The following is a 15508-nucleotide window of genomic DNA, read 5'->3' as shown; positions in this document are numbered from 1 at the left end:
ACGCCGAAAATACTACTGACGGGAAAAGGAGAAACTGTGCGGGAACTGTGGCATTGCCTTTGAGGTTTGACAAGATTACATTGTTATCCATGTAAATATGTGGGCGGGTTACAATTGTTACTCATAGCATGCACCAATATACCACCAATTGCAAAATGAGGAAGAAGTCCTTCCGTTCCAACGCCCCCCAGAATCCCTTCCAGGACTCCAAACTCACCCGCTGTGAAATCATTAAAACCACAAAACCAGCGCTCACTGCAAAAAACATAAAATAACCCTTGTGTTATTCTGCTGAGTGCAGTCTCCAGACTGGGTCAATGACCCTCCGCCAGATGCTAGGAGGACAGGCAGGATCAGCAACTGCCAAAAAACCGAAAAGCAGTTCAAAGCCGATCGCAGAGCACTTACCGACCACTCTGGGATATTTTTTATCTGCTGCCACATAAATTTTTCCAGTTTGTTCGCGCTCTTGGCATAGGGTGTATTCTCGTTATTATAACGCCGGCAGTTATCGAAAATCAACATAGCGTCCTTAATGAAATCTTGCGGAGCAGGGTACAGATCCTTTTCATGTTTCTCTTCCATGGTTGACAGATCCATCGGCTCCTTGATCACTTCATAGTAGTCGGGGACTTCGTCCCGATTCACCGGCTGTGCGAAGGGCCAAGCTGCGCTGTGATTCTGCATATCGTTGAGTAGATGTAAAAGTTGATTGTAATTAGGGCCATGTCGTGGCTGGCGGGCCAGCTCATCCATATCAGGAGACCATCCAGACTCTTTTATGGCAGGAATGCTGAGAGGGTCAATCTCGCAGACCCCGTTTCTCCACTCCTTGGGTGGAGCGTGGATAATATGGGACTTGCTAAAGGCCCGGATTTTGGCGTGAACAGCCTCCTTTTGCTTTAAAAGCATGCGACCAGATTCGAGATACCGGATCTTTGGGATCATGGTGCACTGCATGATGGTGCCGCCTTCGTAATCCTTGATATAACCCATCCAAATTGACTTGTCCAAGCTGATCTCTTTTGTGAAACCTTGCTTCTTGAAGTATCCGATGGCATAATTATCGGCGTATGTTAGGAAATGCATCACCTCAGAAGTAGCTTTCACGTAGTCCTGCCCGGTCATGCTTAGTCTTGATTAGCATGAAAGATTAAGGGAAAACGATTACCTTCAGGTGAGACATTAAGTGAGCACCATAACCTTTGACTTGTTGGTCGGAAGATATGGCGCAAAACACAATCTCTGCAAACCTTCGCCCTTTGAAGGGCCGGTATGTAATCCCTCTGCACAAAATCAGTGGGGGGTCCCCCGATAACTCTAGGAAGCGGAGCGGCTGCGTACCCAACTACCTCCAATGGGTGTTTAACAATAGCCATGGATAAATGGGTCCTATCGTATACCAGTCGCGCAATATAGTCTTTCGGCATCTTCGGCAACTGCTTCTGGAATATACACTTGAGACCTGTGAGGATGATGAAGCTCTCTCTGGACCCGTCGTTGTTAACCACTCGGAACTCTATATCACCGCGTCGTTCTTCCAGCACTGCCGGCTGCACCGGAGGTTCCATCAGCAATATTTCAACATAAACGCGGTATGTTCCCGCTCCTCTTACCTTCTCGGCGAATGGGACGATCTTGAGCGTGGGCTTGCTGGCAGAGTCATCCTGCGAGTTAGTGTTAGAAATGGGCACACACTTTGAGAACTATCACAATTCCAACCTTAATCTCAGAGCCTGGGGACTCAGTCCGGGCCTTTTTGACCTTTTGCTTCGAATCTGGCGTGCTCGGCTCGTCGGTCGCTTTGCGCTTGCTACCTGCGCGGGTCAGTACCGCCATGATGCCGGTGCAGTCGGCAGAAAGAATAGCTTACGGTCAGCCGTAATCGGCGCCATGGCGCATAACCATGCATACAAACTTTCCAGAAGCGGGAGGGCGCAAGTCGCGACGTCCTAAACCAATCTGGACGTCGCGGTTTCCAGAAAGGGTAAGTATGATATCGCTGTCGGAGTCGGTAAATAGTTTATCCTCGTCCTTCGGACATAAGTAAATCCGGACAGCTCTTGTGGCAGTTCCATCCGAAGTGAACACCTGGCGAAGGCCAATCTTGTCCAGAGCACCATTGAAGCGTGCTCTCCGCGCAACTGAAGAAAGGCATACTATCATATAATCCGCTTGGAAATCATCACTTTGTCTCTCCGAATACCAATTGTGACTTTTGGGCAATCTTTTGTCTTGCACTCCGGACCTTTTTTGCATTGATATACGCCCCGAAGCTCGTACAAATGTCTCTTGAAGACGCGTGGGTTGCTGCGGCCGAGAACCCTTTCTATCCACTTGTTTCGAAGGATAATCAGTTCTTCGTTGCATCTACCCTTTTATTGGCAGGTTAGAATGCCCAGCTACTCCAGATATCTAGCCTGCAGTTTGCTAAATGGTTCTCATAGGTCTTGTTCTCACCGGGCTTTTCGGCTTAAGTATGTCCTAGTACCAGGGATATGAGGTTCCCCTACTAATTGCGCCAGATCGATCTCTTCTGAGTATCCCCCTATACGGTGTGCCTGCTTCGCTCGCGTTTGGGTCAGTATTACCTCCCCTGAATGTTCGGAACAGCACGATTCTAACCCATACAGGTTCGGGGCTGTCTTCATGATTTGCGCAGTCGGGGTTTACGTATAAGCCTACTCGCCGTTTCCCTTCATAGTTGGCTTGATAACAAATCCGGGTCGCGATCGCGTATAGGACGCGTTCGATTTCCTCTTCCTTTTCGCGAAGAAACGGCTGGTCCCTCTCTCCTTGCGTATTTAATGATTTAGCTTTCACCGCAATGGACACCAATGGCGCACCAATCTTTTCTGCCGTTTCCAATTTCACCCATCATCTCTACCTTATATTACGATGCATTGGCTTTGCCTCGAAAGCCGCAATTCAAATCACCCCACAAGGCATACGCTTCTCTGCCGAAGATGGGAGGGTCATGCAAGGTCTCGCGTTTCTGGATAAAACGCTGTTCGCCAATTATGTTTTTAATCCTGTACCTAGCGACAATGGTGTGGCTACCGATACAGACGTTGTCGAGGAGGAATTAGATACTGCAGCATATCCACGATTTCTAATTTCGCTTACTGCTCTAATTGAGACTCTTCAGATCTTCGGGTTGAGCGATGCTCCTCCACACTCTAACCCGATATCAAACCCGATAACTGGCCCAGCATCTAATGCTTTCTCCACACCGGCTTTGCTTCTTAACCGTACCTGCACCATAAGCTACCTGAGACCTGGATCTCCATTGTGCATTACCCTTAGCGAAGCTGGCGTTACTACGACATGTGAATTGACAACTTACGAGCCTGATAATCCGGAATTTGAGTCTTCAGAAGATGTTGATATTCCCCTTCAACGAGATGCCATCCTGTTCAAGATTATCATGCGCTCTCTTTGGTTGCACAATGCTATTATGGAACTAGATTCTACCAACCCGTCCGTCTTGACGATAACCGCTTCTCCGAAGAAGGCCCCCTATTTTGCACTTTCTGCCTCCGGTGGCCCATTCGGCGAATCAACTGTTGAATTCTCAATTGACAAAGAACCGGATGCTCTCGCTGATCCCTCATACAAGTCCCTGGATGATAATGGAAGTTCCAGGCAGCCAAAACGAGGCAAGCTGGCTCCTTCGGTAGCAGAGACATTTCTAGTTCATCCGCCTTCGTCAAGAGCCAGGGTGCGTCAGAGCTACCGGTTTGCGCTTGTCCGAAAAGCACTGCGTGCTATGGCCGCAGCGAGCAAAGTTAGTATTCGTGGGGATAGTCAAGGCGTGTTGAGTATTCAGTTTATGATTGAACTTGGAGAAGCGGTGTCGGACCCCCATGGGTCAACCAAGACACAGCAGGTCCCAGGTACTCTCGAAAATGTCAGCTTCGTGGATTTTAGGTTTGTTCCATTGGTTGATGATGAAGCGAACGATGAAGGAGGCGAATTAGGAGAATAAAGTCACGGAGGCTTTTATTTTGGCACATCTAGCAAATGTATGGTCCAGCTGCTGCATTAATACATGTGTATATTTTATCCTTGTATAGTTCCTGTATTCCAATAGCTATATGACTGGCTATCAATCCTCAACAACTCTATGTCTGGGCTCTAGAAAACATGTTATCATGACTTAACTACCCAAATCATCAGTTTAACTTTGAGGCATTTTGGATTTTAGCAATATAAAAATTTGTCATCATGAACAACTAACTAACATGTTCGCCGCCATTCTTTGAGCTATCGTAACCATTCCATAAAATTCCACCAAAATGCAAACCCAGGCCAGGAAGTTTCAATATTCCTCAATAAAACCATCAAAAATGCTGTAAGCCCGACATTTACAAAACCTAAAACGGAAAAAGATTAGCCTGTATCATGCAACAGGGTAGTGAAGAATTCTCACCTCAGCAATAGATTGCCTCTCGATAATCGATTTCTGCTTGTCGCTTCTCGATACCCGATAATAATAATCACTGAAATCGCCACATTGCATATGTCTTAGGAACTCCTCATCGTGTGTGATAACAATAAGCTGAAAGTTCGCCTGCTGCTGTCTAGCCCGAATGATATCATGCAGTGACTCCGCCAGAGACCGAATGTTGTCTCGGTCAAGGTTGGTCGTGGGCTCATCCAGCGCAATCAAGCCGCAATTCACGCCAAAACATTCTGCCAGAGCGAGGCGGATGATAATACTAGCAAGCACTTTTTGGCCCGCACTACAGCGACCTCGCATGTCCATTTCGGCATCTTGCTTGACCATGACGACGCGATAATTATATGAACGGTTGCCCTTAGCGTTCTCATTATCAGACCGAATGAGAATCGTGTCAACATCCGTGCCTCGGTAAGTTTTTTGCCAGAGTTCCTCGATGATGCGGTTAATCTCCTCCATCTTTAAGCTGTGGTATTTCATGATAGCTTTGTCTAAAGCACCGCCATATCGTCCAAGGTCTTCCACCGCAGCCTTCGTGGTTTCCACTTTAATATGGGCTTCCTTGAATTTAAATGCTGCATCTTTGTAGTCTGTGTTCCAATCCGCGAGTAGCTGCAAGAGCTGGTTATCCTTCGACTTCATTTCGCCCATCTTGCTGGCTTGTGTCGCAGAAAGGAAGTTATATTCTCGTGTCCGGCGGTCTGATTCCTCTTTGAATCGAGCGCGGTCGACTTCAGCATTTTGTGCCTCCAATCGCGCTATTTCTGCCTTAACTTCCCCTAACGCTCTCATTTCCCGTCTATATCGAAGATTATCCGAATATTGCCGTTTTGTGTTTTCACTATCCTGCAATCGAGCCGAAACAGCATTGAGCTGTCTCGTAAGCGATCCCTGCTCCGCTTCCAATTGCTCAATTTCCTTTGTGATATTCTCTACCTCACGTTTGCTTCTTTCCAGTTGACGTGGGCCTCCCCTATCATTGTAGGAAACAATATCCTCACTTGCAAGATCAAGTTGGTGCAAACTATCGCTCAGACTAGATACTTCTTGTTGAAGCTCTCTCTCCTTTTGCTCTGCACGAGCATTAATATCGTCGAACTTGGCTTGCGCCTTCGAAACCTCTGGGACAAGGCTTTCTATATCATGGTCTGCCTTCTCAATGCTCTCGCGCTGCTTTGTATTGAGATTGCGATACTCTTCCAATCGAGCTTCAATCGACGCCTTCTTATCCAGCTGGAATCTGGCGTTATCGAGCTCGCTACGTACGTCACGGAGTTGAAGCTCCAATTCAGTGATTTCGGTTCTCGACTGGTCCCGTTCGTTTGTGATTTTCGCTATGGCTCTCTTCAACTCACGACATCCTTCTCCAATTGTTGCGATCGTGTCTTGAATTTCTTCCAACGTTCGCGAGCTTCCCGGCTGTTGCTGCTTAGTAGAGAGATCTTGGATCTGAACTTTGAGGGTCTTGATTTCACCCTCATACTTCGCAATAGTGGTAATGGTTTTCGATAAAGATTCAATATCCCTTTTCGATTCGCCTTTCTCACTGACAATCGCATCATGATCCTCCACCTTTACCAGTAATTCTTCTCGTTCCAATTCAAGCCGACTTATTTCCTTCTCTGCTTCAGGGATAGTTGTATTAGAGAGACGAACCCAGGTATCGTAATACGTCTGCGCGTTCCTGGCAATCTCAAGGTCTTCTTCCAACTGCACAACATTCTCATCTTCTGCGTTCATCGTTGCCTTCTTCAGAAGATTTTCAAGCTTCAGGCTGAAATCATGGAATTCTTTTTCCGTTTTGAAACCTCTTCCACAAGTCCGACAGACTTTTTTCTGTCTTGCTGCTTCAAGACACTTGCCCAAATACTCCCCTAAGCCTGCGTACTGGTCAACATCTTTTTTTGCCATTTCGAGCGACGATTGCTTCTGCTTGACAACGTCGGGATATTCTTCTGGTTCATCATCGATGGCTTCGCGAATCCTCTGAACACAGTCGTCCAATTCTTGCTTGTGCTGCTGGAGGGACTTGCGTGCGTTTTTCATTGTCACTTCAATGTACTCCAATTCTTTGCTTGCCCCGTCTCTGTCACGCTGGGCCTTGGTCAAAGAAACAGTGGCGTCATTCAAAACCGACTGGAATTCTTGTTCGATATTCGAAGGGTTCCATGCTTGGCTTATGAGCTGGGATATCCTGTCACCGTGGGCGCCTGCCATCGTTTCCAGGCTGCGCTCCCTATCTTTAAGCTCCTTTTTGAGGTGATCCAGGCGGGCAAGGTCTCCTGCCTTTTTAGTTCCCTCAATCAATTCCGCGTTTAATAAAGAGCTTTCCTCTTCTAACGAGCGAAGCTCTGCGTTCTTGGTCTGAAGATCCTTTTCCCACGACGCAGTCTTCGCTTTGTCCTTTGCTTGCTGCAGACACCCTTCGGTTTCTTCTATTCGTGACTCTAAAATTGCTAGCTTCCCTTCGTCTATCTCTATTTCGTTGAGGCGATGCTGGTAAGAATCGGCTTCTTTATCATTTTGAGATATTTGATTCCTAGCCGCATTCTTCCCCTCCTGAAGGGCCGACTTTCGCTGACTTAGCCGATTCAGCAGGCTTTGCACTTCGCGTAATTCCACTTGGGCCTCTCGCTTTGCTCTGTCGAGAGTTTGATTCCGGTCCCTAGAAAGTTTCTGCAGCCTCTGCATAAATTCATTGATTTCCATCTCATCAAGATCGCCTTCAAACCCACGTAAATTATTTTGTCGGGCGATATCCCTGATCAACTTGCCACGTCTTTCCACTTGCCTTTCAAACTGAGCTTTGTCATTCTCATGCTTCCCATACTCAGCCTGTTTGAGGCCCAATTGATGCCGATTCCGCTCTATATTCTCTTTTAAGTCCACATACTTCTCTTTCAGGGACTCTTCTTGCTCTCGATACTCTGCCTGCCGAGACCCGAACTGCTCTAATGTGGATTCAAGCCACTCCTCAGACTCATCTACCTCCACAAGATGCTGCTTCAGATTGTCGATGCTAGTTTGGATACTTTTTACTTCGATGCGTTTTCCCTCCAACGCACCCAGAATCTCAGCGTAGCTTTCGGACTCTTTCCAAGCCTTGTCAGCAAGATCTGCAGCCTTTTTCATCTCTTTGGACAGTTCATGGCTCTCCGCTCGAAGTGCTTCGATCTCTTCTTGAAGTTGAATGGACCTCTTCTCCGCCTACGAAGAGTCAGTACCCATAGCGTAGTTCCATCGCAGATCATGCCTTACCCTATCAGCTTTGTCCTTATCCTCCTTCGCATACTGTTCCATAATCTTATACTTAGCCAATTCCTCATTCTGTTTTTTCCTCAAAGCCTTAATATTATCAATCGCCTTGGTGTATTTTTGCGCCTCGAAAATTTCGTCAAATTTTTTCTTTAGTACAGACGGCTCGCTCAGGGGCCACAAACTCTCATCCTGATGGCAAAAAATCACATTGTCAAGAATTGCCCTAGAAACGCCTAGATATTGGGGCATAATCTGGTCTAACTCGGCAACTCGAGAGGATATAGAAGTCCGCTCGCCCTCTTTCGTCATCAGCAACTGCCCTTCTAGCGTTTTCTGTTGCCTCGTCGTTTTCTTCACCGTGAGCTGTAAACTGCGGGTGACTACCATCCGTGCGCCGGACGTAGACTTGAATGCCAGTTTCACTTGGGCCAAAACTTCCTTTTCGTGACATAACTATTTAAAATATATCTCAGTATAAAGGATCTCCCGGGATTTGCGAAATTCTACCTTCGGGTCATGAATAAACGCGCCACCTTTGCTATTAGGTGGAAGTTCTCCCGTTGTTGCGTATTTGAGGCATTCGATAATTGTCTATACATGGAGTTAACGACCCGTCCCTTACATTGTCCCTATTAACCCCACATACAGTCTTTCCTGATCCATTGTATCCAACAATCAATGTTAATGGGGTATGGAACTGAATCGTCTCGCTGCGCGTGTTATCGAACGAGCGAACGCTAGGTAAAGCAAACAAGTTAGCAGACTGTCTACCGATATTGGGCCTGTATCGTCACAAGTCCATGCACAAACCCGAGTATTGAAAGCTTGTCGATCTTCGCTAAAGCGGAGATTAGTGGATGCGATGGGGATCGATGCGACTGCGAAACTTACACCTAAAGAACGGCGAGTTAGTCGAGAGTTAAACTTGACAAAGAGATACACTTACATCTTTGCAGTTCAGTTACCACGAGCTCTATCACCCAGAAAACAAAGAAGTCATAGCTCTAGCGCAGAAGCCGTCGTGCTAACTGACATGAGGTCTGTTGCCTTCGCGCGGAGACGCGGATGAATCACGCTGTCATGTGACATCACCTCCAACTATCCCATTTAATGAATCTCAGCATCAGGGCAGAAGGATGTATATTTAGAAGACATAAATCTTCTACTTTCAACCTTAAAAATTAAACCTACTAACCAGTCTGATTGCCCACGCACATTCGTTACTCCAGATACTCCGTACCACTCCACCCTCCAGCTACCTATGACAAAACAAAAACAAAAACATACTAGAAAAGAGGAGCCAACGCCGAGTATACATGACACACTTGCAATGAATGCAGAAACCGGTTCGCCAATTCATCTCATTTACTTAGTAATGTCATGAGCTGTCTCATCGGTATTATTCTCGGCACGACCTCCTGCCCGAGGTTCAGCCGTATTTGCTTCACTGGAGGTTGTATCATTTGGAGTATCATTTTGGGTCATTGAACTGGGAGGGATATCATCGATAACAATCTCTCCATCACCATCTTCTTCAAGGCCAGTAGATGGATCTTCCTTGCTTTCACTTTCTTCAGAAGTTGCTTGAGAGTCTTGCGCTACCGTGACTTCCGATTCGTCTATTGTGAGAGTCATCTGCACGTCTTTTCCATCTTGTAGTCCCATGTCCTCCACGCCTATAGTAGAAGGCCCGCGAGCATGCGGAATCATTTCATCTTCAGGAACCTCTTGAATTCCCGTGGTGTTGGGTCCTTCTGTCTCCGGGGATAAGTACTGTTCCTGAGAACTAGGCTCGCTTGGGGCAGAGGTACCCGCGCCTATCGAATCGTCACTAGAACTCGGCTGGGTAAGAACATCCTCGCTGGCGGGAGGTGAGGTGGGATTGCTAAGCCACGGGATTGGAGTAAGGAGCGCACCGCCCAAGGATTCGTCGCTTCCCAAAGAACTGTCATTGAATAGAGAAAGACTTGTCGTCGTGCCGTTAAGTCCATTCGCAAGTGCGCTGTCGATTATTACACCAGGGGGAACAGCAACCGGAAGTGGAAATATATCCGCTCCGCTAGACACCGATACTACTCTGTCTACGGCCCGAAGGTAGGCAGGGAGTGTTCGGTAGTGCCGCGAAGGCCGCAGAAGGAGTTCCGCAAGGCGCTGGATTGTATGTGGTGGTTTCGAGGAAAAACTTTGTCTTAGAGTTGATTCAATTGAAGAAAGTAGGAATTGAAGGGGATGGGGTAAGTCGGTTTCCGAAGGGCTGGACTGGGACTGCGAATCAGGAATCCGCATGCTAGTGGCAGGAGGGGAGAAAGGAGGAACCGGTGGCCGACGAGGCGGCGACTGAAACTGTGAAGGGGGTGCATTTTCTTTGTTGCTGTGTGATTGTGAACTTGGGTCTTGCGACGCGTAGGTGGAATGAATGGGAATCGTTGTAATCGTCTCGAAAGAATTGGAGCGGAATCTTGGAATCGGGAACTCATGGCGGATAATCTAGAGCAAAATATCAGTAATTTGAGTCCGCTTCTGATATATGAGGCCCATACATGGTGTAATTGATCAAGGAAAAGTTCTAGGAGGCCAGGCCATTTCTCGCTTCAGAACGCGGCGGGTCAGCAAGAACCGGGGATGTCTCAAGGGTTTGGGCCGTACTAATCCATTGTGCCATCTTTTGCGACAGCCTCAAGCACTTCCACATCTGCATCTGAAACGAGTGTCAGTCCGCTTTATCAAGTTCATCCGAAAATTGAAGTTCGGTATGGCAACCCAGCACTCGTGTAAGCTAACCTTGCAACCCGGAGGAACGTCATGAGTGCAAGAGTAGCTAATACTTGTATAGTTAGAATAAAAGAAACTTAAGGAATACCCACCTGAAAGCATTGTTTAGTTGTCTTTCTACTTGGATATGAACCGGCAAGTCAGAGGTTGCGACGAGCTGGCGCCTTAGTGTAATAACTGTGGTGCGTCGGCCGGGGTGGTCGCAAGAATCACCTGACGCTAGTTAATCGACTTCTGGACGCAATGGCTAGGGGACAAAGGCGGACTAAAAGCAGAGCATTCAATAGGCCCTTGCTTCCTACAAGAGCAAAGGAACATATGCACCATCTTAGGGAGTATAATAGTGAGAATTCCAAACCCAGAGGAAATATCCTACCAAATGTGATGCTGATTGGGAGCTAAACTTGTGTTGAAGTGACTGTGGTGTTGTGAACGCTCGGATTTATCTAGCTCTTTCACTTTCAAATATGTACTTGAGCACAGGGTAAAATATGGATTTCCTTCCTTGAAAACTGGGGAAATACATATTAGTCTTGTCTTCTAGCTAATGCAATCTGCAAAGTCAGAGGAAAATGTAATGCATGGCAAGCTGTTGACTGGAGGAAGAAATACAGGGTCGATGCCCCAAGACGACTCTCAGACATATTAGAGAACTGCTGAGCGCTAGCCTCCAAACTCTGCGCTCCAATAGAAACATCCTTTGCCTTTCTGGTACCGAGCCTAGGGAGGGACTATTATCAGGAAAAAGAGAGCTGGAAAATTTAGTCACTAGGCATGAATGCTTCGAATGAAACCAATCCCCCTCCAAATACTGAAGAAGGACGAATAAATAGGACCCATCATGATCAATTATTATTTAATACCGAATGGGATGTTTCCAGCTGCATATGTGCCATCCTCGTTTGGGATGATGATAGCTTGAGGGCCTCTGTAGAACTCCCATTTCCATAACGCTCATCAAGTCTTTGAATACTATCCGGTACATATCTCGCTCTCGCACCCTTGCGATCCATTCCTTGGCTAGGCGTTCTACCGGACATGTTCTGGTAAGGTCTGAATGACAGTTTTGGAAAGTACTTTTGCACCAATGGGCGAAGGACAGGTATTGATGGGGATATGATCGCTAGATTTATTTCGACGGCACACATAAGCCAGACATTATATCCCTTCCCTGGATAGCTTCGTCAACAAGCGATTGAAGACAGAAATTGTATGACGTTTCACTCACACGGAATATCGTACGTAAGGAGAATCGCCCTGTAAATTTCAGCTGTTTTGACAGCAGAAGCAATGCAGGCGCTGCATGGCATGATGTTAGTATCTGGCGAGGATTGGGTAAGGAAGGTTAACATATTGAAAAGGGGTCACATACGTCAATCCCAAGCTCATCAAAAACATCAACACAGTTCTCTCCTGGACAGGAAGATGGAAACCTCATAAAATCCGCATCGGCAGTACGAGTACCGAAAGATCGAGAACCAGATTTGTGACTGCAGAGGAAAAGAATTTCCCAAACTCATCAATGCAGACTGAGGTGAGCTTTGTATCCCAATACTCCCAGAAGGGCCTAAGGACACTCAAAAAAAAAAGAAAAGAAAAGGAACAAAGTTTGAGAAATCGAGGATATCAAAATCTGCGAGCTTCATTTCCGGAGTGAGCCCTGGTACATTTACAAGCAATTGGAAAACAGAGCGATCAGATATGCTGGATATTTATTGTTAGCATTTGAAAGGGCACGTATCGTTAGGGACCGATGATGAAACACACCTAGCCACCAAAATATCATAGTACCGATTAGAAACCACGTTGTGACCCTATATCCTCTTGTCGTAAAGAATTGAAGATAAGACACCAAAATTGATGTCCGTATGAGGTTCATAAGGAAGATATAAGCAACCTGATTGACCCAGCTTGCCTGTTAGAACACACTTCGGTTAGTATGCAGCATTTACGTATGCTTTCCAGTAGTGATAGACTCACAAGCCTAGATGGACTGTACCATTCCTTTTTATTATCCCAGATGTGGATTCCTAAAAGCAAAGTTCAGCGCATATTTTTAAGAAAATAACGATGAATCAAGCAACTTCTCAAGACTAACCCCATCCATATTTAGTAGAATCGATGCACTGGATTGTGGTGCCAATCAAAACGGGCTAGGAAGCAGATTTCTATTCAGCAAGGATACCATCAATGCCCCAGGGAATTCATATAGTATGCGAGGTTGATCATCACTTGGAACCTGCGACGAAAGAAGGGATGAACTTCATGCATGAAGACTACTAACCAACGCAGCAATCATCCCAGCCTGCCTATCGTCTCATCCAGAATCGCACGTACATGCGGAGAGAGACGATAATCAGCGATAAGACAAGAAACCCGATTCCGACGATGGCCAACTGAGGGCCTCGAAACTCGGGATTGACATAATTTGGTTCTGGCCAGGAAGCAATGACTTCTGGAGGAGGGTTCCGCATCCAGGTAGCTTTTCATCCCATCTCAGGCGATGTTTTCTTTGAATCACACTGAGCAAGGAAGACAAGACGCGAGGATGGGAATGAGGCATATTTCAAATTCAGATGTAGAAGTTCAGAGACTCTTCGTCTGAAATGTACGAGGAGACTAAGAACCTCCAGGTAAGCTAAAACCTGGGGAAACCAGCCAGGGTACCCAATAGCAGCTATGTTTCATTACAGCCAAAGCGGAGGCTACTGAGTCCAACTGCAGCTCGATTATTCCTTGCGGCACGATCCAGTAGCGAGTCCATGCTATCCATTGACAGACGTTGGCAAATATGGACGGGAAGGGCTACCAGCATGTTGGGACCTGTCGCTCTCCTCTGTACTCTGCATGAAGTACCCTTTTTCCTCTTCTTTTTTTTTTTTTTTTTTTTTTTTGGGCAAAGCTAGAGGACAGGGGAAGAAATGGCTTCTCCTCCAATTGCTCAGCTGGTTACCGAGCTGACCCTTTGATTCTTGAGCCTTAAGCTACCGGATCGAGCTTAGGCGATAATAGCCAGAGCCTCCCTTGTTAGCCTCTCAAGACATTGTCCATCAGCCTCTGCAACGTCATGACGGGCACTGTATTATACCCCATAGATATATCGAGATATTTGGTTTCCAGACCACTTGTAACGCTGAGGTCAGTCGAGCAGGTTTCCCAGCTTGTCTTCTGCTGCCGATCCTGCACATACGATCTTAAGAGCGCTGCGGAGTAGAGTGCATGGATTCTCTACTCCTTTCTTTGCCGCTGCTACGCCTTCCGTCCGTTATGGTCTCTCCACTTTGTAACAGGCGAGAAATTAGCCGGTCCAAACTTAAAGCCCAATGCGATATTTTTGTGTCCACATGGTAAACCTGAGTTTAAGCAATATCAAGACGGAAGATTCATTGTTCTCCATAGCAAGAGGTAATAGTATCCTATCAGAAAGGACGAGTTTTTCACCGTAGAGACGGCTCCTGATAGCTGGAAATTTCACGTCGGCTCCATTCTCTAACGGCTTCGTAGTGAAGATAAGACGAATACCTGGTATTCTGGGGAGAAATTATTGATATACCAGTTTGGAGCGTTTGCTTGCCCTATTCGACATTCTCTCCCAAGGTTGATACATGAGTGAGTGGCTTCGACCCGAGCAGTAGTATTGCCAATTAAACCTACCAAAGTCCGTTGTGATTTACGACAGACTAAAAGGTTAAACATTGCGGAGAAGGCACATCTTGATTAAGTATCTATTCCTGGGTTAGCTGGTTTTGCAAAGGGAGACCAAGATGAAAAGAATGTCGTAAAAAAAGGCCTTAGAGTGTGGTGGGAGACTGCTTTATGATACGTGCAACTTTAACTTGTGAATCTTGTTTTAACCCACCATCTTCCCTACAGAGGAGTGGAAAATGCAGAAAGAAATCATCTACAGAACATCTAGCCATAAATAATGGTTATCTGTCAAGACACTAGTCTCCATGTAGTTAGCCTTCAACTTCTTAGCTCGGATCTTCATTGATCTGAAGTTTCTGAGCTTGACAGATTCAGAACTGCTGGGTTGACTCTGATTTAACTTCTGGATTGGAGTCACCACAGTCTAAGCTTTTGACATGTTTTAAAAGAGAAATAGTAAATAAGATCTAGTAGAATACTTTTACAGAGTAGAATATGTAAATATAGTAAGTAAAATTAAACAGGCAGTGGAGCTGTAAGGTGCTCATAATCTGCGAATGTGGTGTGATTGTTAAACAGACGTCAAACAACTTGTTCCCCAACCAATCCTCGCGTCTCAGACTACACTTTCCACACATAAAAGTGAAGGACTCAGAGTGCATTTTAAGTTAAGACTTGGACCTGCATCCTTTAAGTTGTCTTTGCAATGCTTATACTCCGTAGTCAGTGAAACCTCCCCATTTTCCATTGAGCCTGCGTCAGAAGATTTTTGATCAAAAAGAGAACCCCTAGTTTTTCTTATTACCCGCCTTACGGATGTGTACATGTTAATATGAAAATGATCATTCCTTACCCGAACATCAGCTGGTCGCAATGGGATAACAAATGGATATTATCCAATAGTGAGTCAACCTCTGATTCCTCGGCTTAATGCTGGTGGGAGCAATTGCATGAAAATAATGCCCCCAGTCCGTCTCAAAAGCGCCAGCCAGGAGAAGCTGTTCATCGTCCAGAACTCGGTTCAGGCTGTTCGCTTGGCTCTCCTATGCTGAGCCGGTTATCGGCTTCACACATGTGCCAAAAGATGCCTTGCAATGTTAGTTGACAAGCGAATTGTTTCAAAGACAAACCGGCTGGGTACTCCCTACCTTGGTTCGTGGTGAAGTTTTGCCAAAAGCCTAAGAATCATGCCCGCCAAAACTGATAGGCCCTACTCTGCAACAGAGTATGGCTAGTAATCAATGCAACAAACTTGCCCTCTCTTTGTTAGCTAGCGGGAGGGGAACAATCAAGATTGTATGTATTAGTAGATACATACGTACCCACCTACATCCATAGGTACAGAGGATGAAGTACAATATCAAACAT

The 15508-nt window shown here is 46.2% G+C and overlaps 5 protein-coding genes across 5 annotated transcripts; 2 read left to right on the top strand and 3 right to left on the bottom strand.

The window, feature by feature from the left end:
* Positions 1–39: 39 nt before the first annotated feature.
* Positions 40–1931, bottom strand: GCN5 (histone acetyltransferase). Its single transcript, XM_066124890.1, has 7 exons — positions 1874–1931; positions 1723–1817; positions 1617–1667; positions 1345–1553; positions 1172–1286; positions 409–1116; positions 40–335 (listed from the first exon to the last, which is right to left on the bottom strand). The coding sequence occupies exons 1-7, from the start codon at positions 1893–1895 to the stop codon at positions 315–317; spliced, it is 1221 nt and encodes a 406-aa protein (XP_065980971.1). The 5' UTR covers positions 1896–1931; the 3' UTR covers positions 40–314.
* A 354-nt stretch (positions 1932–2285) lies between these two features.
* Positions 2286–2679, top strand: RAD1_2 (ssDNA endodeoxyribonuclease; the record flags this gene model as incomplete). Its single annotated transcript, XM_066124889.1, has 4 exons — positions 2286–2388; positions 2448–2477; positions 2526–2580; positions 2634–2679. 4 exons carry the CDS (start codon positions 2286–2288, stop codon positions 2677–2679), a joined length of 234 nt encoding a protein of 77 aa, XP_065980970.1.
* Positions 2680–2827: 148 nt separating this feature from the next.
* Positions 2828–4043, top strand: RAD1_1 (ssDNA endodeoxyribonuclease; the record flags this gene model as incomplete). The annotated part of the gene is made up of 1 exon (XM_066124888.1): positions 2828–4043. One exon carries the CDS (start codon positions 2828–2830, stop codon positions 3986–3988), a length of 1161 nt encoding a protein of 386 aa, XP_065980969.1. The 3' UTR covers positions 3989–4043.
* A 145-nt stretch (positions 4044–4188) lies between these two features.
* RAD50 (DNA repair protein rad50) lies at positions 4189–8155 on the bottom strand. The gene is made up of 3 exons (XM_003066394.2): positions 7721–8155; positions 4433–7669; positions 4189–4376 (listed from the first exon to the last, which is right to left on the bottom strand). The coding sequence occupies exons 1-3, from the start codon at positions 8105–8107 to the stop codon at positions 4368–4370; spliced, it is 3633 nt and encodes a 1210-aa protein (XP_003066440.2). The 5' UTR covers positions 8108–8155; the 3' UTR covers positions 4189–4367.
* Positions 8156–8880: 725 nt separating this feature from the next.
* Positions 8881–11890, bottom strand: D8B26_005479 (uncharacterized protein; the record flags this gene model as incomplete). Its single annotated transcript, XM_066124887.1, has 8 exons — positions 8881–10207; positions 10261–10309; positions 10367–10418; positions 10759–10790; positions 11105–11223; positions 11356–11663; positions 11721–11791; positions 11865–11890. 8 exons carry the CDS (start codon positions 11888–11890, stop codon positions 9086–9088), a joined length of 1779 nt encoding a protein of 592 aa, XP_065980968.1. The 3' UTR covers positions 8881–9085.
* Positions 11891–15508: the final 3618 nt, after the last annotated feature.

This window comes from Coccidioides posadasii, chromosome 3, assembly GCF_018416015.2.
Source record: "Coccidioides posadasii str. Silveira chromosome 3, complete sequence".
In the NCBI taxonomy this organism is placed as follows: Eukaryota; Fungi; Ascomycota; class Eurotiomycetes; order Onygenales; family Onygenaceae; genus Coccidioides; species Coccidioides posadasii.
This window is presented reverse-complemented; position numbering and strand designations above follow the sequence as displayed.

Excerpts from the sequence above, each read along its gene's own strand:
- GCN5 (XM_066124890.1), bottom strand. The coding sequence starts at position 1,895 with ATGGCGCCGATTACGGCTGACC. Across the intron at positions 1,554-1,616 it reads TCGTCCCATTCGCCGAGAAG|CCGGCAGTGCTGGAAGAACG; the intron begins GTAAGAGGAGCG and ends CCTCCGGTGCAG. Across the intron at positions 1,117-1,171 it reads ACTTAATGTCTCACCTGAAG|GACTACGTGAAAGCTACTTC; the intron begins GTAATCGTTTTC and ends ATGACCGGGCAG.
- RAD50 (XM_003066394.2), bottom strand. The coding sequence starts at position 8,107 with ATGGTAGTCACCCGCAGTTTACAGCTCACGGTGAAGAAAACGACGAGG. Across the intron at positions 7,670-7,720 it reads ATAAGGACAAAGCTGATAGG|GCGGAGAAGAGGTCCATTCA; the intron begins GTAAGGCATGAT and ends GACTCTTCGTAG.